The 25,979-nt window shown below is 36.8% G+C and overlaps 1 protein-coding gene across 4 annotated transcripts; it reads left to right on the top strand.

Moving 5' to 3' along the window:
• Positions 1-25,516, top strand: STAU1 (staufen double-stranded RNA binding protein 1). Of its 4 annotated transcripts, none has more exons than XM_075721439.1 (15): positions 1-37; positions 4,753-5,029; positions 5,863-5,987; positions 7,973-8,129; positions 9,737-9,875; positions 10,651-10,816; positions 16,404-16,502; positions 17,845-18,057; positions 18,615-18,758; positions 19,631-19,777; positions 20,598-20,670; positions 21,052-21,371; positions 22,118-22,240; positions 24,281-24,366; positions 24,996-25,516. In XM_075721439.1, exons 2-15 carry the CDS (start codon positions 4,837-4,839, stop codon positions 25,081-25,083), a joined length of 2,073 nt encoding a protein of 690 aa, XP_075577554.1. In that variant the 5' UTR covers positions 1-37; positions 4,753-4,836; the 3' UTR covers positions 25,084-25,516. The 4 variants fall into 4 exon arrangements, with proteins under 4 accessions (XP_075577554.1, XP_075577553.1, XP_075577555.1 ...); XM_075721438.1 differs by having other exon boundaries at positions 17,827-18,057; XM_075721440.1 differs by lacking the exon at positions 16,404-16,502.
• The last annotated feature ends 463 nt before the right edge of the window (positions 25,517-25,979 follow it).

Below are 25,979 nucleotides of genomic sequence, written 5' to 3'. Positions count from 1 at the left end.
ACTAAATCCAAATCTTCACTCTCTGGATCTCCTAAAGGTACAGGAAACTTACTTAAAACATTAAAGTTTCTTACCTTTTATTTGCATTATATTAAAGAAACCACGAGTTGTGGTAAAACATGATTATCCACAGGAAGTGTCTGTTTTTTGTTTGATCCTCTGGCTTCTATCTGCAACACCTTTGAGAATTATGACACAAAAAAGCCCCAAGAGAACTTTTATCTGAAAATGCTGCATTCTTTCTTTTATATAGGAAGATTTGAATTTATTTTTGGCTGAGTGGACTGAGCCTATGTTCACATCTTTGTGCATTTCTTTGCTCGCCTTTTGGTTACCTTAGTGACTTCTGAACTTTGCATATTCATGTATTCAAAATTTCTGGGAATATTCCAGGCATTGATTCCCCAAAAGAAAATAAAAATCTAAAAACTAGAGCGGGGAACGGTGCTCTGTCATCTGAAAATCCATCTCTCTAAGCTTATTGTTGTCCATAGGTCATTGAATTTTTTGGTGGCAGCCATCGCCATCATGAGGATAATATTCTAGCGCAACACTGTCTCAATAAAATTTGAAATATTAATGTCTGAGTTAGTGAAAAGTAAGTGTGGAAGGGTGGGAAAGGAGCAAATTACGTGACTAGCTGCTGGCTAAGATGGTATGAGCAAAATATTTGTCCGTTCGCCTATCTTTCAATGTTTCCAAGTGGTTTTTAAGTTCTAGCAATGCCTCGAGTATTGTATAGGGGTCACTTATTTGTACTAGTATTTGTCTTGAAAAGTTTGAAGGAGCTAACCCCTGATTACATGGAAAAATCACCTGAAATACTGGCATCTCTTTGTTTCTCTATCCGCTGAAATGGCCTTTATAAGTTGTTAGCCTCAGCTTTCTAGATTGTGGCGCTTTTTCTTGGATAGTTAGGATTTTGTAAGCCTGCTATAAGGTAGAGGGCATATTGCTTTGTAAAAGCACTGTAAACCCTTTTATAATACCCAAATAAGCAATAATTAAATGTGCAGTGATGGACAGTGAGTTCTTATACCCTAATGAAATACTTCACACAAATCAACTACAGTATCATAAACTTCACAGGTAGATGAAAAAAATACAAACAAAATTCCAGTTTGTTTTGTCAGACTGTTCTTTGAAGTTGCTTGTCAAAGTATGAGCTAAATGTTTTTAAAAAGAAAAAAAAATGTGTATTTGTATATATAAACTTGTATATATAAACCTTGTAACTTACTGCCTAGTGTCTAAAATTGTCAGAAATTTGTAAAGTGGAATTTCAGCAATTCACAAGATGTTTTTAATGCCTACCTTGCTTTGGTTCTGCCTGAATTCAATCTAATGAACTCTGAAATAGTTCTGAATTGGTGATAACTTACAGGAAGTAGATTCAACTTTTGATCTGAATATAAAAACATGTGAGATTGGTGTATTGGTGAAGGAGAGAGAAACATCATGATGATGTAGCAATTTATGTAGAAATGATGTAGCAATTTATGTAAAAACAAGCATTATATTCACTTAGGTTAAAAGTGATACATTCATTGGAAAAGTTTTATTTTCATGGCAATTCAGTTCTCTCCCTGATAATAAATTTCTGTTCAGCCGTGGCAAGAGACTGGCAGGCCCAGGTACTGAGCTACTTGAATGTCTTGGGGATAAGCCTTGAGCAGCAGTGTGTTCTACAGGTTTCAGATTTCTATTTCAAGTAAAGGTATAGCTTATTGATTCCTTAACATTTCTTTTCGATTAGGCCTTGCAGCTTTTCCTTCCTCCACCTTTAGAAACAGTCACAAAAGGAGCACTCACAGGATGCTGTTGAGTACCTCTTTTCTTTCTTGTCAGATTAATGGCTCAAGAGGCCGGGTATTTGTATGGTAATTTTGGTCATCAAATCATGGCTACACTTGTAATTGCAAAGCATTTTGCAGAGAAGGGTGGATGGGATTCTTACCGTCTTACAGATGCATAAAGTGACCTGTGCTTAAATTCACAGTACTTGGTTTCTTGTGAGGCTGGAAGTCTTTTGGATTCCCAGAAGGTACATAAAGGCTGAACTCTTCCAGTCTGTTGAAAGGTTGGGGGACAGCGTGTGGTGAATTCCAGCGAGGTGTGCTTCAAACACGTTCCTAGGTCCTTACTTAGTCTGTTTAGAGGTGACTGAGCAGCCAGACTGCCAAAAAAGTTGGGCAATTAGTCTCTATGCTGACAATAAGCAGGTTATGAGCTATGGACGTGTCTGCAGCATTTTTTTTTTTGTCTGGTTGTGGCATTTGCACAGCTGAAGTCTATTGGAAATTGGATCGGTTTCCAAAACCTTATTGTTTCAAGTGCTAGGATGTGACCTCAAGTCTCCACAGATTTCTGTGAATAATGGCTGAATTGTCTGTTCTGAATATTATTCTAACCAGAGGTGTTTGAAGAAAAGCTTTTTCAAGCTGAACACTGATGGTTATAACTCTTGATGGAGGGAGATCTGGGTAGAGAGCAGTCTGAGCTGTACTGCTGTGAGGTTCTGTACTACCCTGCCATAAATATAGAAAGTGAACTAATAATATCCTTGTCAGGGACTTCCCTTCTTGGGCAAAAAAAAATTACTAGGGATCGGTATACTGTTGTTCTCTGCATTTGTATGATAGTTGACTAGAAAACCACTTCAATGTGTGTATTTTGGAGCTGAAATTCCATGTTCCCTGAAACTAGGTGATGGCAAATAAATGAAGGATAGTGCCCTGCTTTCATAGCAAAGTGCTTGTAGGCAGGGTTTTCTGAGTAGAATTTCAGATCTCCTTTCCAGCGTGATCTGAAAGATCTGGATGTTACTGACTTCAAAATAAAAAATGTTGGTGTTGTCTGCTCCAAATGTGTGGATTAGAAACTGTTTAACTTCAATTACTTTGAAGGGCATTGCACTTCAGCAGAAAAGGAGAATTAGCTTTTTTTTATTGCACTGCAAGACTTCATAGTCTTTTCCAGGCAATTATTATTGTTGTATTATGTTTGAAAATTTTCAGTGTTTCTAGTGATGCTCCTGGGAATGAAACTTAGTGATTATAAAATTATTACCCTGGAGTCTTATTCTACATATGTTTCATCTTTGTCTTACAACTTCTCGGGGCCCTAATACCCTTTTCACAGTTACAATGCACCCAGTGTATAACTTCTGCAAATTTAGTAGTCAAATGTAGGATTTGTTTTGAGTATAATCTACATACAGGTCTTCTGAATTAATGAGATCTGAACTAATTTCGTTCTCTAGTAAAAAACAAAGTTATCCAACCAGTAGTATGATAAGCCTGACATGTTTATGATGTTCTTTCAAAGTAAAGGTATTCCAGATGATAGATTTCTTGGTGTATCCATTGTTTCCCAGTAGCGTCTTTCCTCTTCTCTTATTAAATAAATACATTTTTGTATCCATGAATGTATTAACCTAGGTTCTCCTCTTAGGTTTGTTTTGTTAGTAACTAGCTAAAAACGTCACTCTGACTCATTGCCGCTCCTCTCACATTTGGAAGTCCATTCACAGGTTCAGAATTTGAAGCTTACAGAGCACTAGTCGAGTTGTGTTGCTACTAATAGCTCCCTGGTGGTATCTGGAGCCGTGATTTCTCTTCTCCTTTTCATCTCTAAATCATGAAAGAATAAACCTTTGTTTGCTGCCCTAATAAAGTCTGCAGGTGCCCAGTGTGTGTGTGCGTGTGTGTGTGCCTTTGTGTGTAAAATGTATTTACTTGGCTGTAAAATTTATTTTTAATAAATATATGTGGATCGTAAGCGGATATGGGCAGCTGAGCTCTGGCAGCAATGATAGCCTTCAAACTGGCAACCTGTTAGTGTATATTTAGGTTTAACTGTCTAAGCATGAAGATAATATTGCATCCATGTGTAAGAGAAGTCTAATGCTAATTTGTCAGTGGAGGAAAGACCTATCGCATACTTCACATTGACTGGTGCAAGCTCATCGCTTGGAGGTGTTTTTTCTTAAATGAACACAGATGCCTATGAGCACTTTCAACACTTGTTTACAGTGTTGCAAGCCCAAATAACTCTAAATCGATGCTCGAACTGTGACTGAAACACATGCTCACTTAAATAGAGGTAACCTTCAAAACGCATGTAGCTTATAAAGTTTGTGAACTCCTACACCTTTGGTTTCCCCAGTCATGGCTACTTCGGCATTTTCTGCTGGACACCAGTTGTTCCCCTCATAAATGGCTAGGCATTCTTCTTAGTGATCCTGGCGGAAAAAAGTATATGATTATAATAAAGGGTGCGTGCTGTAAATAGTTGTTTTGTAAAGATGACATTTAGTGCTTGCCCTTCCGAGTTAAAAACTTTAACTTCAAATGGTAGAATGCATGAAATGTAATCTGTTTGTGAAAGTTGCTCTTTGTTTAGTACATAAGCAGTGGCTATCAATTTAAGTATCTAGGTTTGCTTTGTGAGTGGATTCACTGATGGGAAAACGGATAGTTATCTTAAATGAACAAGCATAGATAAAGCTTCTATACTACTCTTTTATAAATGAAAGAAATATGAAACTTAAATGATAGGGCATATAGATTGAAATATGCTGTTAAAACTGGATGCGTAAGTGACTTATTGCATACAAAATGGAAACAATGGATGCTTGATTGAACACTTTTTCCCCTTTTCCCCTTTTTTGGTGATGGAGAGATCATTTCAATAGATTGTTAGAGAATGCTAAATATTGAGTATAATCTTTTTTTCATCTTTACATTTCAGGTCAGCAATTTGGCTTCATCACACTGAGTTTGCCTGCATTCAAAGCTGTTTACCTACAGTAATTTGCTCTGGTTGGAAGTGAACATGTCTCAAGTTCAAATTCAGAATCCTTCTGCTGCCCTTGCAGGGAGCCAAATATTGAATAAAAACCCATCTCTTTCACAGCCTTTGAGTATTCCTTCTACTACTAGTTCTTTGCCCTCTGAAAATGCAGGTAGACCTATCCAAAACTCTGCTTTACCCTCTGCATCAGTTACATCCACCAACGCAGCTGCAGGTAAGATTGAGTGTCTGTTAATAAGTGTCTATGTTTTTAGTGTTTATAGTTTGACATGATATATTGCTGATGTCTTGCACCTACAAATACTTTAAAAGTAATATTTATCCAACTACAGAAGCTTGTAATGCTTTCTCCCTACTGAATGAAATCCGTTTGAGACACATACAAGTGTACTTTTCCACAAAGTTCTAATAATTAATTGAAAGGTTTGTAACAGTAAAGAATATTTAAAATCATATAACATTGAATTTTTAAAACACTGGTATCCATCTTTTCTACAAGTAGGTGGTTTTAAATATAAAAATGTGTTGTTTGAAATAGTTTGTTTAGTTCTATTATCTTTAGTTCTTTTATGACCAGTTTAATGATAAATAAATTGTGCTAATAAAATATGATAGAGGGAATAAAAGGTAATAAATAAAAAACGGATAATAGGGAAAAATAGGAGAAGGAAAAAGAAATTAACTGACTTTTTGAAATTATTCAGAGCAAGTGACCATGATGAATACTTAGAAGATTTGTTCCTTGAAATGTACTACGTAAGATACAAGCTAAATGCGGGAGTCTCCTAACTTCATACTTCTGCCTTGCATTAAAACATTAAATTTAATGATGCTGTCTTTTAGGTGTGTGCATTGCTTGGAAGTCCCAAGTAGATTGCTGCTAGTTTGGCTAATGAGCAGAGCTGTCTATTCCAGCAGACTTTTCTGAGAAGTGGAGTGTTGCAGACAACTAAATGCTACGCTAATGAGATTTTTTTTTTTTTAATTAAAAATTGTAGTGGAGTTCATAGCTACCTGTCATTTATCTGATTTTATGTAACCTTTCAGCTCCTTCAAACATGGCAAACCCCAAAGAGAAAACCCCAATGTGTCTCGTGAATGAGTTAGCCCGTTTCAACAAGATTCAGCCTGAGTATAAGCTTTTGAGTGAGCAAGGTCCAGCTCATTCTAAGGTAAATATTCATATAAGTTTCTTATTGCTGTTCATGCTTTTACTTTCATAAGTGGAAAGGCAAAGTATATGCTTTTGGTGCAAGATAATACAGAACAACAGAGAGGAACGGGAAGCTCACCAAAGTACCGATGGTAGGGAAGTGTGAAGTTGGTTTCCCAAAGTACATAAAGGTTGAACTTACCTGTTACCTGAAACTGCTTAGCTTTTTTTAAGAGTTATTTATGTTGGCTCCATTATGAGATGCTTGGCTTTGACTTTCATTTAATAAAGCAAGGTTTGTCCCTTGCACTCTTCGCTAAAAAATTTTGTATTAAATATGGATGATCTTTATACAATCGTTTTGTAGTACGATGTTAATCTTTTGTTCTACATCTTGCCTGTTCTGCAAATTTTCTGTGTTCTTCCTGTGGTGTGCTTTAATACTTCGAGATTAATCCCACCAACTTTAAAAGATTAAAATAGTTTCTTAGTCCAAATTATACTGTGAGATGCAGGAAGATTTACGGCAATTATGTTTCTTTAGGAAAAATGCTGCATAAGGAGTTGTAGTGCTTTTGTGTCTATGTAGTTGGCAAGGTACAAATCTATATTTGTTGATATGCCCGGAATAAGATTTACTACGTAAAATTAAGAGTTGTTCTCTCTTGTGCACGTCATAACTGAATGTTGCTTTGCTGTTGCTCTGTTTTAGCTGTAAATAAAATGAACCTTTCTATCCTAATTGCCTGATACTTGGAAAACAAGGATCTTGGTATATGTTCTTTAAAGCCTGAAGTACAGTATGATTGAACAGCACTGAACATTCATCTGTTCTGGAACAGTTACTTTAGCAAAGGAGTCTTTAGTTCTTCACAGTGGGAATATAGGGATGCCGAGGGTAGACCAGCATGTGGTGTGCATCCCATATCATGGCACATCTTTTACAATGAGTCAAAATCTCGGTAATGTACAATTCCTTTGGTGTTCTGTTCATAAGCGGAGAGAGAGTTTTTCAGGAATACAGTGGATATACAAGCAGTTTGTGTTACTTCAAAGAACCCTGAAGAAGGGAGTTTTAGCATTATTAAACTTTTTAATCCTCGTGGAGGGTCTCTGTGAGAACTGAGGTCAAGGCATGCAAGGAAAATCAGCCTGGGATGCGTCTATTTAATCTGACATCGTCTCCTTAAGGTGTTTCATGGAACAGTGTTTGTTGTATGTTAGAGGAATTGCCTTGGATTTGAATAATATTAAGAACTAAAATCTTTTGTCCAAAACACATGTAACGTCAGCTTCAATGTGCAAAGGAGGCAAGGTTTGCATTTACAAAAAGTATTGGAATAACATTCAGAGCATCTGTTCGCTTGTGTTTTCATTCTGATTGAAATTAAACTTAATTTAATTACCAGGGAGACCTTGGCTTGCTGTTGTCTGATTAATTTGTGAAAATTTAGGGCAATATATATCCTTCCTTATCCCACATACTTAAAAAGAAGTGCCACAGAGCTTTGCTCTATAATCAGATGGGCTTGGCTCACCTGTGGGCATGTAAAAGCTTTTATGGTGCAATGTGAACTTATCTTTCTTCAAACTGCTGAAAAATATTGTTAAAAAACCCCCACAGTATTAATACAAGAATTGAGCTATGTGGAATAAAAAAGTCTGAATTTCAAGGCTGCTGTTCAGAGTAATGTTGGCATACCAGCTCTCCGTGTAGCTGTCACATCTATACACCTTGCGTCTTTTGGTTTTTAGCCTATATGATCTCATGCAGTACACAGGATAGTTGCTAGCTACAATTATTGTGAAATTCTTAATTCAGTAATCGAGGAAATCCTATCGATGTCCAAATCTAGAGATGACATGGTAGTTGAGGAAAGCTTTGATTACTGTATTCCTAACTTTTGCATCACTGAAAGACTCATTGTTTTGTGTAAGAGGGTCTAATAAATTATGTGAATTCTGAAGCAGCTCATAATAAAATCAACGTTTTCTATTTTTCAGGTGTTTACAGTGCAACTGACTCTTGGGGACCAGCACTGGGAAGCTGAAGGAACTAGTATTAAAAAAGCGCAACACGCGGCAGCTGCCAAAGCTTTGGAAGGGACAAAATTCCCTAAGCCTACGGCTCGTCCATCTCGTAGTGAAGGCAAGAATCCAGGTATATACCACAACAAACTGATTTAAAAAAAAAAAATACACCTTTCTGGTTTTGGTATGTATTTGAAAGTTGCATAAGGATGAATAAAAACAGTGATTCTGCATATTTAACAATGACAGTTGTCAGATTTTGTGAGAAAATCATCTTGATTGAATCTTTGATTGTTGTAGGTGACCAAAAAAAAAAAAAAAATCATCATATTAGCAAGTTAAAGTATAGGGTTTTTCCGTTAAGTCATTCAGGCTTGAAGAACCCACTGCTTAACTTACTGTTTTGTATTGTAACACTTGGTGGGATCCTGGAAAAGAGGTTTATCCTACTCTTAAAAAAAAAAAAAAGTTAAAAACAAAAATAAAAAAAAAACACGTGAGGAATTTGGTCACAGTAAAGAATAATCTTTTGTGTCGGCACATGAATGTGTTTGGTAATTCTGATAGGGTAATTCAAAAGCTTGACAATAAAGATTTCTTTGGAAATGTAAGTTTAAAAAAAAAAACCCCAAACCAAAAAAGTTAAATTTGTGTTGAGGGATTGGATCAGAACTTTGGAATTTGCATCATTTATACTTCTTTAAAAGATAGATGTTGATTTGTATAAAAACATTTAAGGTGTAGTTAGCTATGTTTAAAGAACTTCTTACTTTACTAAGATTGCTTTTAAGATATATTTAACGTGTAGAATTAGGTATGAACTAGCTTCACATCTCAGCTGCACATGGGATTGCTTTGCATTTACTCTTAGTCACTTGAACGCAAAGCTGTTAGGATAGCATTAGCATGTTCAGCAAAGGTTGAAACTTATCTTTTGTGCCAGTTGTATTCTGATATCACCTAAATTCTTTCTTTAGAAACACTTTGTCCAGTCAACAGTGAAAATATCAGAAGCCAGCAATTACTTATTTTGTCTGTGAATCTGTTCCATGATTTCATTTTCTTTTGGCAATTGCCTTACAACAAAACACTGTTGTACTAGAGTACATGCTGATTTTTGAGCCAGTGAGGCCTGTGGTAGAAAAGATGACCGTTTACGTGACTGTTCTTTCTCAAATGAGAATAGTCAGTGAGTCAATTCTTGATCCACACAATACTTCTTACTTTACTAAGATTGCTTTCAAGATATATTTGAAAGTTCCATAAGGAGAGGTTGCATTTCTCCTGCACCAGCAGAAATGTTCATAGCCCTCAGTAGCAATATACCTTCCTTTTGAAAAGGCAAGTTGCAATTTGAAAGTGAAGAGTCATAGAAACCCTTCTTATCATCAAATTTCTGTTCTGCAGACCACATTGTTAGATATGCTGTAAAAATAAATTGGTAGCTTCACAAGTTTAAAGTAAAATAAAAAAAACGCAAAACAAAACCCCTCAGCAAATTCACTTTTTTGTATCAGGATTTGTCACAACTGTACTAGGCTGCTAATATAATATGCATCATATAGACTTATTTTCTTTGTGTTCATTAGCATTTCTATTCAGAATTCATTCATTTAAGATACTGCATATGGCAAAACTTGAGCTCATTTTTCCCTACTCTGAGACAGCATAAAAGTTTAGATTGTTTCAGTTCCTTGTGACAGTTGGACAACTCTCTTTATATTCCTTTTTATTTAGACAGTGTAACCCCCACAGTGGAGTTAAATGCACTTTGCATGAAGCTGGGAAAGAAACCTATGTACAAACCTATCGATCCTTATACGGGGATGAGATCCACCTACAACTATACTATGAGAGGTGGTACTTATCCTCCACGGTACGTATTGTTTATTTTTTTTTGTTTTGCAGTTTCATATCTTTGAACTTCCGCTCTCATCATCTGAGTGCTTTGATGCTATCTTCTGAAAACTAGCTAAAAGTACAACATCCCTTAAAGGGATATTCAGCTTGAAACATAGCCAGCTTATGAGGCAAAAGGTTTTGATAAGTACACCCCACTACCCACTAATATCTGAAATTTGTCTTTCTTAAGGGTTTGGTTTTTTTTTCCCTTGGGGGGGTGGGGAAGGGGTATTAAAAGGGAACTGAGCCAAATGATGGAGTGTTTTTGAGGGCATTCGGATATAGCCAGCTTCATGAAGTGAATAGCTGAATATTGGCTAAATATTTCTTTAGCTAAATATTTCTTACATTTCCTTTCTGTGTAAGAGCAAAAGTGAAGAAACTAGTTTGCTTTTTCTAAAACTATTTAAATTAAAGCTTCAGTGTAAAGAATTCTGTATGGGCATAGGAATTGAGAATTCAAAACTTACTGGCCTGCCAAGTCTGTAAAAGCATAGTTACTTTGTCTTTCTCTGTTCTCGTTGGTTAGAAATGTGTTTGTATTGTAAAATAAGAAACATTGATACTCTGTTTCAAAGGTCTCTCCCTAAAATCTTTTAAACTTTAAATCAAAATTTGGCTTTTTAATTCTAGTGCTTCAGTGCTGAGTTGTGGTTACTGATATCCAAGACATTCATCCATGTATAACTTATGTTTCTGTTTACTTTGTAGGCTAAACTATGTGCTTATTTAAATCTCTCTCTCTGCAGGTACTTTTACCCATTTCCTGTTGGGCCCTTACTTTATCAAGTTGAGCTTTCAATTGGAGGGCAGCAGTTTCATGGGAAAGGAAGAACAAGACAAGCTGCTAAGCATGATGCAGCTGCTAAAGCACTGAAAGTTCTGCAGAATGAGCCCTTGCCTGAGAAACCAGAGGTGGGAATTAATCTTAGTGTTGTAAGCATAAATTGCTAAGATAAACTGAGATATTGTAGATTTTTTCCTTATTGGAAGATGACAGTTGTGAAATTTAATTCTGTGTAGTAGTGTTGACCTACTTGTGTCAATAAAACTACTTTGATTTAAAAACATAAATTTCTATGGAACTAGAGTTTTCCCAAATGAAGTTATATTAATTCTTTTGCTGTCGTATTTTTCCACAGCAATGCTATAGACCTCTGTCAGATATGAGCACTGGAAGCATAGATAGGAACTAATATCTTATCAGGTACAGATAATATACAAAATTCTGAAGAAGTGTGTAAATGGGGTACTTGCATTCTAGTATGGGCAACATAGAAATCAGACATGGGTTTCCTTCCTGGGCAAAATTCCTACTTGATTTTGGATAGAATCACGGAAGTTCTAGAAGTGCAGCAAGTTCATGGAAGTAGTAAACTCATACACGCATTTTGACATGAATATAAGAAAAAAATTTTTATCCTTTCATATATTTATGGCTGCCCAGCACTTTCCATTCCAAGACCCTGTTATTGGTGTTTTTCATGCTTTTTTTTTTTTTTAAGTTGCATTAGGCAGAAGGTCTCATTGTGTGCACACAAGTTACTTGTAGCTCCTGGGGCTGGTTGACTGTGTGCACCCTCTCCGTATGCGTTGGCTGACTACTTTGGCCAAAGGCTACTACAAAGAGCGTATTTAGTCTTTCCTTTATGGGCTTATTATACCTGTCTGAGTTATGAGGGCTTGATGTTAGAACTAAGAGCAAGAGATCTATGAACTCCATGCTGGGCTGGCATCTCTATCGTGTTGAGGAGGAGTCTGTGCAATACAAACCTAGAAGCAAGAGAGACTAGGACATTGCCAGAGAGGTGAGGAACAGGAAGTGGAGGTTAGACTGGTAACTTACAATCTGGGGAGCATGAGAATTTCCTGGATACAGAGTCTGGCTGTGTGCCGAGAAAGAAGGAAAATGAATCGGGCAAGAAGGTAACAAGGGGTCTCAGACTGGGGAAAAATCAGCTGAGAACTACTGGGAATGGCAGAGCAAGAGGATTGAGGAAATGTATTGTGAAGCCAAGGGCCATTCAGTTAAAACTTCCGAGTGTGTTTGTGGGAGAGAGCATTGCCCAGATAGTTAGGCAAAAACATTGGATCTGGTTCAGCGAAGAGGCCTGGGAGGTCTGATGGTAGTGGTTCAAGTAACAGAAAGCTCTCCTGGAGGAATGTAGATTATTGAATGGTGGAGGCTACTAAGAGTCAAGGGATTTTAGATGCTCTGGGGGAGGAGAGAGTGATGCTAGGAATAGAAGCTGAAAGAGTGGAGATGAGTTCTGCACTGAAATCTAGAACTGGTGATAGGCAGTGTGGTCAGGGACAAGCTGGAGGTCTTCACGCAGCAGAGGTCAAGCCTGAGGGCTATGTTCCCCTTCAGTGCAGGGGAACCTCAAATTCCTGAGTATTGTCATTCCATGTCAGTGATGCATAACATCCCTTTTTGCACTCACCCTCGTAAAAGATAACCTACTGTCTTCAGCCATTTTTCCACCTCAGATAGCAAAGTTCTGTGTACTGGACCCAAGGAGTCCAACTCTGCAGAAAATAATAGGATCACATGTAACTAAATTCTTTTCTGTTTACTTTTTTAGAAATGCTTCTGTACAAGTGACTTTCTGAATATTTGTAGAGTTGTGTTTAAAGTTCAGTAATGTGAGGTCTTCAGAACAAACACTGCAATTGTCTTTACGTGACCATGTATCCTTTTCTATAGGATGTCTCATTCAATGTAAGGGGTGTAAATCGAGAGGTAAAGGAAGTAAACCTACAGAGTCTCTCCTTTTTCTCTTTTTTTGTAAGGACGTGATAAGGGAAATACTACTGTCAATGATGAAAGAGATTGCAAGAAGGGAGAATTATTTTATGAATAAAACAGTTGCAAGCTCGCTGGGAGCTGAATGCTGTCTTGACCCTGCTATACATATGCTGGGCGAGTCACTTAAACTTTCACAAGAAACGTGCATTTGTGATTTTATTTTTCTACTTATGTTTGATTCATCTACAAAATGAACAGTAAGGAAGGCAGCTACGCTTAAGGAGACCAATCCCTTTGAACAGAGAGTACTGTTTTATAATAAGTACTCAGATAAATCAGATCTTAATTTAAAGTTTGGTACTTAAATGCTAAGTTTATTAATATTAGTGGCTTTCAAATATTGTAGTTTTAGGAGTGTCTGAGGGAATCACTGGTTTTATAACAGTGTTTAGCACTAGACAAGATGAAGATAAAATAAGGAAAATTTTACCACTAAATGAGCACTGTTTGTTCTTGCATTCAGTGAGGCAAGGTCCTTGAAGGATATGGTAGTGTAAGATCATAAGAGATGCTATTATAATGTGTGTAGACAATGGAGGCAAATTAAGATTTCACAAGCAGACATAATCCTGATACTTCCTACCTGTCATTTGATGTTGCCAGTAATTTTCCTTGTAAATGTACTTATTTTTGTGTATCCCATTTGTGTGTGTGTGTAAACAGAATATGCTTAAGCTTGAACTCTTCTATTTGGGGGGCGGGGGGAGGGGTTGTGTTGGTGTTCATTTTGTAAAATTTTTAAAAATTATTTTTATTTTACAAATTTTTGTATTTACAGGATTTTATTCTTGTATTTTTAAATTAGAAAATATTCCATGTTTAAGAAGAAATCATTGAATAAAATTATTAGACTTTAAGGGTAAGAATGACCATTTCCAACACCTTCACAGACTGCAAATCTAGAAGCAAGTGGCAGGAAACAAAATTAGTAATGTTGGTGCTCAACCGGACAAAGCCCTGCCTGAACAACCCAGTTTGATTTTAAAGTCTGCTCTGCTTTGAGCGGGAGGCTGTAGTAGGAGACCTCCAAAGGACCCTTCCAACCTAAATTAGCCTGATTGGAATTAAGACACACTGACAAAATTGCAGTACAGGGTTATTCTGCATATTGAAAGACAGAGATGATAAAGCATCGATTTAAATCTTAGAAAACATAGAAAGCTATGCTTTCTAGCACAATTCTTAGGCAGAAATTCTAACTTTTGCCTGAAAATACTAAAACCAGTATTGCTTCTATGTTTTTGCCAACTTATTTGGTTAAATATCAGCTGCTCTTTACACCCTTAACATGGAAGAAAATAGTCAGACTGATAGCTATGTTGAAATCAATGTAGTTCTAATCAGCAGCTCCACTGGTTTTCATAATTTGCTTATAAGCAGTCTTTGAGGAAGTGCATATTGAAAGAGTCCCTAGAAAAGCATGAACGACTCTTAAAGGAGTGTATTACTTTTGCAATTTGCTTGGGAGTTTTTTAATCTAGCACTTCTGTTTCCTTTTGTAACTGTTTTTTTCACTTGATAGAGACAGATTTGAACAACTTGATGAGAACAGAGTGGTAAATGCTTATATTCATGGTCTCATTCTCATTTAGAGTTTAGTTTATGCACACATGCCAACTACTTTAAAAGCAGACTTTATAGATCATCTGTCTTGAGGTGTGCAGGGAAAAAGAGGGAGAGCATGTGTATATGATTTTTTTTTTTTAAATTTATAAAATAAACTGATCCAGAACTCAAGTAGAGGCAAAATAATTGGTAAAATAGCTATAGTCTGGTAAATGTTATTTTGCTATTAATTTACTCTTTTAGATAAAGGTATTGAAGAAAAGTACCTGTGTTTTACACCATGTGAACAGACTTGGAATATGTCAAGAATATACACTGTAATATAGCAAATAATTCCATACTATTTATTTGTATTCTCTTGAAAGGATATTAAATGGGAAAAAATCTAAATCCAATAAAGAGAAGTCCTGGTCACCTTTGCAAGGAAGAATGTCGGAATTTGAAAAATAGAATATATCTGAAATTACAAGGAGGGGAAAAATATTTGTAATTAAAGTGATTGTGCTAACGTTTTGACAGTAAGGGTAGTGACAGATCATTCCTAGAGATGCTGCTAGTAAACTTGCTGTAACACCTAGACCGTAATAAAATAAGACCTTAGTAGTTCAAGTATTTTTTCTGGGTATATGATGCTATTCCTTTTGAACTTACCAATTGCATTTGAAATAGGTTTTAGAATATGGTGATCAAGACTTTTGACTCCTGTATTCAATCTTGGTTTTGCCAATTTTTACCTGCGTTGTGCCTTCTGCTGAGGTATAGTATGGTTCGTCTAGTGTAGGGGTTGCCTCCACGTTTCTCGTGCAGTCTAATGCACAGTGCATCTGCCGTGCTCCTGTGGGAGTGGTGCCATCATGTGGTCTCAGTTTTTGCAGACCCGAAGATGGCTCTACGTACACCTCTGCGTAGAGGTTGGAGACTGGCTGTAGTAGTGGGATCAGAAGTATCAGATGTTATCATTGTAAAAGGATGTTGGGCTATAGGTGCTCTCCTGAAATGTTTGCAACTCAAACCTGAATACAAGGTCAACCCATAAGAACAGTGTGAAATCTGATGGGACAGTGGGAGGAGTGAAAATCACAGATTAATTTTACTCGTATTTTGTTCTGAGATGGGAAGAGGCTGCTTTAAGTGGTGGGGAAAAATTTTCCTTCATGTTTTAATCTAACTTTTAGTAACAGACATTGGGGATGCTTGCTACCATCAAAAATATTTTTAATCAATGAGAGCTCTCTAGCATATTTCTGCTGCTCCAATAAAATATTTAAATCAGTTTTGGTACCTGGTTGCATAACTAGTATTGTGGCAAGATATAACTGGTGAAATTGTTGCTATTCATCTTTATCATAATCTTTCCAATATCACTGCTGGACACTTAGTCTTAAAATTTCTCTGTTGCTGTTACCATGCCTCTTAGTTCATGTTGATCCCAACATCAGTGAAGACATTTTTGGAATCACAATCAAAATTTTACCTGGAGATACGTAGAAGTGCCTGTAGGTAAGCTTCACCTGGCACTGCTGTCCTCCTAGCAGGTGTAAGTTCTCAGAGATGTACACCAGTTCATTTAAGGCAAGTTCCTGATAGTATGTTCTTCAGATGAGAAAAAAATCTGTAGATGAAGCAGTTATGAGAGAGCATGTTAAAAGACAGGACTATGCCAGGGTCTGATTAGCCATCCTTTATTCACATTGGTCCCATTCTCAGAATCTTTATTTTTCCTGCCCTTTCTCTTATCTGATACTGTCTTAGTGCTTTTGGTACAAATGTCCAATCAGCATATGAAAATTGAATTTCATAAAGGTACTTCCATTTGGAAATCAGTTCATTTAACACTTCAGTTTGTTTTTCTATAAATAGGTTTTTAAACCTATTGGCCCTTATTCCATTTGTTCTTTCCTGTAATGAGCACATGAAAACATGAAGGTTTGCTAGCTTTTACACATACACCTTAAATAACCTTCTTAAGTTTCAATTCTGTAGTATGTGTGCTGCATTTCTACACATTCACGTAAAATGGCAGTAAAGGTTAGACTACTTAAAATTTTGAGAGTTCAGTAAACTGGTTGGATGGATAAAATTCAATTTAATAGGATCTTTATTTTAAATAGAGTATGCTTCTTTTAGGTTAACGGAAAAGAACCAGATGATGAAAATCTCAATAAATCTGAAATAAGCCAAGTTTTTGAGATTGCACTTAAAAGGAACTTGCCTGTGAATTTTGAGGTATGTTTATTTTACAAGCTCTAGATTTGTTTTTGTTAGAATATTAAGGGTACACTGAGTCTCTTCTAGATAACCCAAACAACTGACTTTTAACATGTCTTGTTAGTTGTGAATACACTTTTACCTTTGACAGTCACCCTGATTGTCTTGGAGTTTATATGGTAAAGTGAAGAAAAAAGAAAAATCCACCTGTTCACAAATTCATGCGCTAAAATCATACATGAGTGAACAGCTACACTGTGGTTGTCTGTGCAATCTTTTTTCCAACCTTTTGAAAAATCAGTATTACAGTGAAGAAACAAAACACAACCCCACATTAATGGTTAGAACATTGAAGTGCAGAGTCGAGGCCGAAGAGTGTAGCTCACTCTGAAAGACATTTATGGAAGTATTTGCTTAATTAAGCACTGATGTGGACTACCCGCAAGTTGCAGAATCTCACAAATAGGTTTCTTTTCTTGCCATGAGGTGACCTCATGTGCATCTTACTTTCCTTTCCCTTTGGCCTGGCTGCTTGCTGCCTCTTTGCCCCTCCTTGACCATTTTAGTTACCTTGAATCAATAGGTTCCATAGGAGCGTCTCTGTTTCACTGAAATAGTCATTTATCATGCTGCTTTCCTGAGCTGGCAGAGTAACATTTCAGTCAACTATCTGGAATATTATAGTAAGAAAACGCACTTGTGTGTAACTACATTGCTTCTAAAACTGTTCTATGAAATTTTACATGAAGCTTTCAATTATTGCAGATTAGCCTGACCATCACTGGTAAAAATATACCGTCACACAAAGCCAGTTGTGGGTGGAAGTTCTTAATTCATTATTACTTTTTGACTTTATGGGTATTTTGAAGTATGATGTGTTATGAATGGAGTTAAAAGACTAAATCTGTAGTAAGCAGCTGTCTTTTTAGGTGTTTCCAGAATTCTTGCTTTCTGAACTAAAATGCTGGATCCTAAAGAATTGTTTTCTCTGTAATGTTCTACTACCATAACATGATGTATTTAATGAGGTGACATTAACTGTGTGGAAGTACACACTGATGAAGCAGAACAGTCATATTTTAATATTGGAAGAGTAAATCAGTAAATTAAATAAGATGGGTTAATGACTCATGTAAATACTGTTTACTGCTTGCTGCATCTGATCTTTTGAAAGTATACGTTTATGTGGGTGGGATTATGTTAGAGTGAGTATGATTTACATTTCTACTTTCTGGATTGTATGAGAATCTTAAAATCTCTTTGTCCGTAGTTCTTGAGAGAAGTTTGCTATAAACAATGTGCCCTACCATTTTTAATAAGTGTTTATCACGCTTTCACTCAGTTTTTCCCTCTGAAACAGGTGACCAAGGAAAGTGGTCCTCCCCATATGAAGAGCTTTGTAACCAAGGTGTCAGTTGGAGAATTCATGGGTGAAGGTGAAGGAAAGAGCAAGAAGATCTCAAAGAAAAATGCTGCAATAGCAGTCCTAGAAGAACTGAAAAAATTGCCACCCCTTCCTACGGTTGAGAAAATGAAGCCACGAATCAAAAAGAAAACAAAATCAATAGTGAAGGTAAGAGACAAACAGATTGGAAATCTGACTTGTAAATAATTATCAGATGAGAGACGTTTCTGACTTAATTATAAACACTCTTCAACTGCTCGACTTCTATCAGCAGACTGGTACTACAAATGAAATGATATTTTGCTCCCACAGTGGAGTTCTGACACCACTTTTACAACGGTTATCAGTAAATTCAGGATGAAAGAGAAACCGTATAAAAGAATGAGTGGCACATAAAAATCAAGCTCTGACTTTCAAGTCTTAGACTTTACAGCTTTGGGTTTGCATGATTTTGTTCATGCAAATTCTCCTGCAAGCCTGTCCTTCCTAATATAGCAGGATTAGAACTTGTAAAACTATTACCAGTGGTAGGTTATATGTGGTCAGCTGTGACAGCAGAGCCAAATAAATTGTTTCTCTTTGGCTGTGACAGTGTTTCATTAAGCAACTTTTATTTCAGTGTTTTTAAATTCTAGAGAGTAATGAATTCAGTGGCACACTGCATTTGTCTATTAAACCAAATATTCACAAATTTTGGCTTATTTCCTAAACGTTGTTCTACATAGCTGCAAACAAGTCCAGAATATGGTCAAGGAATGAATCCCATTAGCAGACTTGCCCAGATACAGCAGGCCAAGAAAGAAAAGGAACCAGAATACATGCTCATCACAGAACGTGGTCTTCCACGGCGCAGGGAGTTTGTTATGCAGGTTTGTATGTTAATTTGAGAAATCTACTTGCATGGCTATGATGTCTTTTTTTTTTTTTTTTTTTTTTTTTTTTTTGGCTTATGATAATCAGGTTGTCATGATGATATACAAAGTTAACAGGATTACGGCGAAATTTCCACAAAATTTATTAAGAAGATACCTTGTGGGCTTACATTCAAGGAAGAGAAAGGTTCAAGAAAAGGGATCTGAATCATGTTTTAAAAAAAAAAAAAAAAAAAATTGCATAGGGCACCAGAAGTCTATGTTGTAACTGCCTAATGTTTTAACTAACAGGAATTTTAATATTCTGTTAAGAGATACTGAGCTGCTTATATTTTTAATGTAGGGTATATTAACACGAACCTGGCTATCCTTAATTTCCTCCTTCCCCTGAGTTTTTGTGTGTTGCTTTGGAGTGCAGCACTTTCTGCACTCTGCATTGCAAACCCCAATACCATAGTAGTATTTTTAATACTGAGTATCTACCAGCCTCTAATAATTAAGTGCATTCTCCAGACCTCTATCCTGTCCTGGCCATGACAGGAAAGTTAGTTGCTTTCTTTCCATTACATTAGTAAATCTGCAAAATCTGTAACTTCAGCTTGGAAAATTTGTCTACTGTGACACCAGTTTTGAGCACTTAGGCTGTTGCCAAGGTGAGATGATGAAATATAGTTGTTTGGGTGACTTCTGTTTGGGTTTTTTGTGCTTGAAGGCCACTGATCATTGATCGTAAATGACAACTTGCTTAGAAGAATGATCACTTCACCTGTTCTGTGACTCATAGCATGCTTGAGACACAGATCACTAATAAGTGAATCCTCATACTGCTGTTTAAGAATTGATTTGGTTTTTCTTCCTCTTTTGTCCAGGTGAAAGTTGGTGTACACACAACTGAAGGAATGGGCACGAACAAAAAAGTTGCTAAGCGCAATGCAGCTGAAAATATGTTGGAACTTTTAGGTTTCAAAGTCCCTCAACCTCAACCTCCAAAGCCAGCATTAAAGACAGAAGAGAAGGTAAGAGTCTTTAAAAATCAACTCTGTTTGGTGCTACATCAAAAGTTGAGTTGCAACAATAGCAGCTTGGCAAGGCAGTAACAGTGTAGTAAATTCATGCTTTCTGCCCTAGCCAGGAAGCAGTTGTATTGAGGTGACTGTTCTCTAAATAATAGTGCATTTTACATACATTAAGGTTTCGATTTTGCAAGTAAATCAAAGTCTCATCAGAAGGCTAAATGAATGTATTCTTTATAGAATGGCTCAGAACCTGTGATAAATTATGTATTTGGTTTTAGAAGCTTGCAGACACATAGGTTGTAGGACTTTGTGGTAGGAATACTTTTACATAGCCTTATCACCAGTTGCAGTCGAAAGTTTGTTACAGATCTCTTTCTTTGGTGGGTCCCTTAGCAGGGAAGGAGCCTTGCATTCTCCTATTGATTCTGCAGGTGTTACCAGGGAATTAAAATAGCAAGGCTGGTTTTAATTTTCTCCTTTTCCGTGTATACACTCATTTGTGCCCAGTACATTGTCCTCAGCAATACTAATGTTAGTTTAACTGGCTTTATTATGGTGTCTAGTTCTCAATATCTGTGTTCTTAATACCGCTTCACTAGTCTGGAAATAGTTTTAGTCATTCAGTGAATAAGAATCACTGAACTTGTCTTTTCTTGGTAGCTATGTAATAATTGAGGTTTTTGAATAATAAATTCTTCAGTAAAATTTTGAGTAGTCAGATCACCTACATCTTGAAAACTTTAAGACTCGGGGGGGGGGGGGGGCAGTTTTAAAGGGATATTGTGGTTTTGGCTTTTTTTTTTTCCCTTTTATTCTTAAGACACCAGTGAAGAAACCAGGTGATGGAAGAAAAGTAACCTTCTTTGAGCCAGGCTCTGAAGAGACTTCAACTAGTAAGTAACTTTACTGAAAGAAGCGTGGCCCTGTTGGCACGTGTGTGTATGTAAGACATGTTTCCCAGTCCCTTCAGTAGTGCCATTGAACGCACTGTAATCAGCACAGGTGTGCAACTGCTGGCTTGCAAACTAAATCTAACCCTTGGGAGGGTTTTGTTCACTGAATCATTTATTCAATAAGCAAACTCTGTCTTGATGAAGCTGAATCTCTCACCCACCAAAGGTGAAACAAGCTCGCTAAGTTTGTTAACAAAGTCATGTGAAACAAATTATGTTTTTCAAAAGTGGCTTTTGATGCCTATCTATGCCTTCCTGTGCCTGCAGAAGGCCTCATAGAAATAGCTAGCATCTGTTCAGCATGTACCTCTCTCTTCTCAGGTAATAAAGAAGATGAGTTTAGGATGCCTTATCTCAGCCATCAGCAGCTTCCTGCTGGAATTCTTCCCATGGTCCCTGAGGTTGCACAAGCTGTAGGAGCCAATCAAGGACACCACACCAAAGAGTTCAATAGGGCAGCCCCAAATCCTGCCAAGGCTACAGTAACAGCAATGATTGCTAGAGAGCTATTGTATGGTGGTACTTCTCCTACTGCTGAGACCATATTAAAGAACAACAACTCATCGGGCCACGTACCCCACGGACCACTTACTAGGCCCTCTGAGCAGCTGGACTATCTTTCCAATGTTCAAGGAATCCAGGTAAATGCTCAGCTTTGCAGGATTTCTTCCAAAGCTATCCAAACTGGTCCAACCTGTTGTTTGTTCAAAGCTTTTTAGTTCTGCTGGTGACTGATGTGTTCTGAGGCTGCTTGTTAAGCTGAAATTCATGTAAATGTTTTACTTTACCTATGAAATGTACTGAATTTTACAGCTTTTTTTACGTAGTTTTCAAATGTGCATTTCTGTACTGCAGCCTCAGCCTTACTTCAGTGCTTACTCTGAAGTCTTGGAATAAAATTGAAAGTAACATTTCCTGAAAATTGCAGTGACGTATGAACATAATTTGAACTCGGCTGATCTGAACTAATTTTTTTTTAATAATCTTTCATACATTAACATTTGCTGTAAGCTGTACATTTTCTTGTGTTTGGGCCCTTTAATCAGGATTGCATATAAGTTCCCATATTAATACATTAAAGGAGCTCAGTGGATTAAAAAGTGTAACAGGGAAAATTTTAAATGCAGATAGGTATGATCAGAATAAAGGTCCCAGCAACAACCATTATTACATAGTGACTTTTATTCAGAAGGTTTGCAGAGCTCTCATGATTACTAAGAACATCGCAAGTGAAGTCAAACTTCAAAGTAAATGGTTCTGTTGGCTGACAGAATGGTTAAAAGTAAGGTTCAGCTTCATATATGGGCAAATAATCTATAGCAATTGTGATATACTTCCTGTACTTGGTTAACTGAAAAGAACTAAATCCTTCTCTTTTTTTCTTCAGGTTGAATATAAAGACTTTCCAAAAAATAACAAGAACGAATTTGTATCTCTTATAAACTGTTCCTCTCAGCCACCACTCATCAGCCATGGAATTGGAAAGGATGTAGAATCTTGCCACGATATGGTATGATGAATTTTGCTGAAATGCTTTTTCTTTGGCCTTCAGTGAGCTAAGGGATGCAGCGGATAGACCAAGGTTTCATATTACTGCCGGACAGCAAGGAATTAAATGTTATACCATTCCTTGGCTAATTTTTGTCCTATTTCACAAGTTGCTGAAATAATTGATTAATAATACCAGCATCTAATCTAAATAACCTTTAAAATGCTTAATATATGCTCACAATTTTGGTCTACAAAAACCAGATTTGCTTTGTCTTGATGTTATTTGCATGAGCACATACTAAAGAAAATGTATGAAAAGGAACTTTTAAAACATAAGACCATAGACTTTCTGCTAAAACAGAATACAAAATGGAAGAAATGCAGTTCACCATTAGATAGCAGGAGACACTCTAAATTTGTTAAGCTCCCTTTATAAATAGGATCTTTTATTCACAGTAGCTGAAATATTTCTTTGTGAAAGAATGAATCTTCTGGACTGTAAACTGTAGGGGACTTTGTCTGTAAAAGACATTGTGCATATTGTTAGCAATATGTACACAGTCTGTGTCCTGATTTCGGCTGGGATAGAGTTAATTTTCTTCCTAGTAGCAGGCATAGTGCTGTGTTTTGGATTTAGTAGGAGAATAATGTAGATAACACACTGATGTTTCAGTTGTTGCTAAGTACTGCTTGTGCTAGTCAAGGACTTTTCAGCTTCCCATGCTCTGCCAGGTGCACAACAAACTGGGAGGGGGCACAGCCAGAATAGTTGATCCAGACTGCCCAAAGGGCTATTCCATACCATATGGCGTCATGCTCAGTATAGAAACTGGGGGGGTTGGCTGGGGAGCAGTGATCGCTGCTCAGGAACTGTCTGGGTATCGGTCGGTGGGTGGTGAGCAATTGCATTGTGCATCACTTGCTTTGTATATTATTATTATAATTATTATATTGTTATTATTAGCATTACTATTTTACTTTATTTCAATTATTAAACTGTTCTTATCTCAACCCAGGAGTGTTTCTCACTCTTACTCCTCCAATTCTCTCCCCCATCCCATTGGGGTAGGGGGAGTGAGCAAACAGCTGCGTGGTGCTTAGTTGCTGGCTGGGGCTAAACCACAACAGTCTGCTATAATTTGAAAAGAGTTTAGGTTTTTTTGTATCCAGTGGTGACCTGAGTACTGACTGCAGACTAAAGTAATAGTTTGCAATATGTAAATACACTTAGGAAAACCTGATTTTTACTGATTTTTATACTAAAGATGTTTGCAGTAATTTCCTAATGGCTATAATTTGATAGAGATTTCTTTGATCTTTGTCACTTTATTTTGACCATTTTCCTACCCATCTCTACATCCTGCTGTAAAGGGCTCCTGTAAGACTAAGCACACAAGTCAGTGCAGTAGGTAGAAGGGAAAAGGACAGCCAGTTCGGAGCTTAAACGTGACTGGGCCAACATGAGAACCTTCCTCTGTTTGGATATTCAGCTTTCCCTGACGCATGTGCCATAACTAATCTGGCATATTCTGAAAAGGTGCACCTGAAATGGATCTGAATAAAACTGAAAACAATTTTCAGTCCTCAAAGGAGGTGACTTAGTTTTGCATTAGCTATAGCACATTGACTCTTCTTTTAAACAGTCACCGCACCCTGTCTGTGTTGTATTTTTGATTCTTCTGTAACTTGTTTTCTTTTTCTGCAAAGGGTTTTTTGGTTCTGTGTATTTTAATGTCTTTTATCTTAAGCTCTGTACAATTTGAGCCATTACTAATTTAGTGTCTTTTTCCTTGATGTTTATAGCACTGCTGAATTAATTTTCCCCCATTGCTAAAACAAACACAATGGGAATCCCCTAGCCACAGCACCGTTCTATTGTTTAATGTAGCGAGATGAAATTCTACACCATTGCATTTTTTCCACCATAATTATGCACCTTAAAAAATATATTACCAAAATTAGAACATTTACTTTGTTTTGAGTGAGCCCCGGTCCTGCTTTCACTAAATCAATGAAATGAACTCAGGTTGAATTGCTGAATGCTCTCCCTTTTCTTTAGGCTGCATTGAATATTTTAAAGTTGCTGTCTGAGTTGGACCAACAAACCACAGAGATGCCAAGAACGGGAAATGGACCAATGTCTGTGTGAGTGTGACCCATTGACTTTCGTTCCATTAATGGAAACCTCTAACCCTATGATGTTCTATAACCAAATAAAATGTGAGGGTTTTTTCCTTTGCCAGAAAAGTTAAAACGCCAAGGGTGTTACCTGCTTCAGAAGGATGAGAGGGTAGGTTTTATGATCAAGCTCACAGCTTTCATGTGTCAAATCCAAATTACTAAGCGGGAGCAAGTGCATAAAATGTAATGGCTGTGATACAAAGCAATCCTGACTGTGATCCCTCTCCTTAAACTATTTGTTTGCATATATTTGTAAATAGTGTGACTTTTCAGTGTGTGTGTTACAGCTGCTCCTCTCTTTCTAGAAACCTCTGTATGTAAACTGTAACAAATGTGTAGGTTTCACAGCTTGCTGGATGGGTTGCAAATTACTCCCTTTGACCAGAGCAGGTCTGGGGGTGGGGGGGAAGATTTTATCCTCTCATTTAGATAATATGCTGTCAAAATGGTGGAATTAACAAAGTGCTAATTGATTCAAAATGGAGGCCAGTTACATGGAAACAAATTGTTATATGCATCTCCGATTTAGAAGCATCTTATTCTTGGAAATATTTGGTTTTTATCCTAAGTAACAGGTGTTTTCTCATTTGTAGATGTGTGAAACAAGAAATGGAAAGTGACCCTCTTCTCAAACCGGCTAACTCAAACACTTTGGGACAAACACTGGACAGCACTGCCTAAAAAAGGCTTTTGACTGGACCCAAACCTGAAAGCACCAGAGAAAATCAAATGCTTCCTATTAATGTAACCTAACTGTTTTAGAGTGCTACAGTCTTTACAACCTACTGTAGTGTCTAAATCATAACCATTGCTTTTTCTTCAAACAGTGATAAATTTTTAGTTTCATTATGTTGTTTTGATTGAAATGACACTATAAATTCTTCATTTTAAAGTTTCTTAATTGTATCTAGAACAATAGCACAGTTTAGAAACTTTGTCTTCTGAGACTGACATGTTATCTGTGAACTAACTTGGGAAGATCATATCCATGTATGTGGTTATTTTGTTTTTATTGAAATAGCAAAGTTTCACTGGAAACAAATTGTGTGCCCACCATTTTAAAAAGTCCAACATTTTCTCAAAGCTAGCTTAATTATCCAACGGTTGAATGAATTAAAACACTTTAGGAATTTTAAACTTTTTTTGATCATTTTTGGTTAATTTCTAGTTTTCTTGAGTGGGGGGGTAGGGGAACTCGAATGCAACATGACTTTAAATGATCTCTGATCTATGTTTTAAGGATTGTGTGTATAGATGGCACACAGCTCACTACATTACAGGATATGATCTCAATGTAGTGCATATAAAACCGCAGATTGATTTTCCTTGAGTGCTTTATACTGTTTAATTACATCTCCATGTAGGGCTGAGAAAAATTACCTATGTTTATATATAAACTGTGTTGCTTTTGATGTTGTGTTATTGTGCACTGAAGTGTGCACAATAAAGTTTTTTGCATATGGTCCAGGTAAAGCACGATAGCCTTGCAAGTTAAGTACTGCTTCAGTTCATTGTTTACGCTGGAATTTTTTCTCCCCATGGAATGTAAGTAAAACGTAGTGTTTGTCACCAATAAA

Source organism: Pelecanus crispus, chromosome 14 (genome assembly GCF_030463565.1).
Source record: "Pelecanus crispus isolate bPelCri1 chromosome 14, bPelCri1.pri, whole genome shotgun sequence".
Taxonomy (NCBI): domain Eukaryota; kingdom Metazoa; phylum Chordata; class Aves; order Pelecaniformes; family Pelecanidae; genus Pelecanus; species Pelecanus crispus.
Note: the sequence above shows the minus strand (reverse complement) of the source record. Positions and strands in the feature narration are given on the sequence as shown.

What these genes read in the sequence shown, in the direction of transcription:
- STAU1 (XM_075721441.1), top strand. Translation starts at nt 4,837, where the DNA reads ATGTCTCAAGTTCAAATTCAGAATCCTTCTGCTGCCCTTGCAGGGAGC. An exon ending in CCAATGTTCAAGGAATCCAG is followed by an intron (nt 21,372 to 22,117) that starts GTAAATGCTCAG and finishes TTTTTTCTTCAG; the next exon opens with GTTGAATATAAAGACTTTCC. An exon ending in GGAAATGGACCAATGTCTGT is followed by an intron (nt 24,367 to 24,995) that starts GTGAGTGTGACC and finishes TCTCATTTGTAG; the next exon opens with ATGTGTGAAACAAGAAATGG.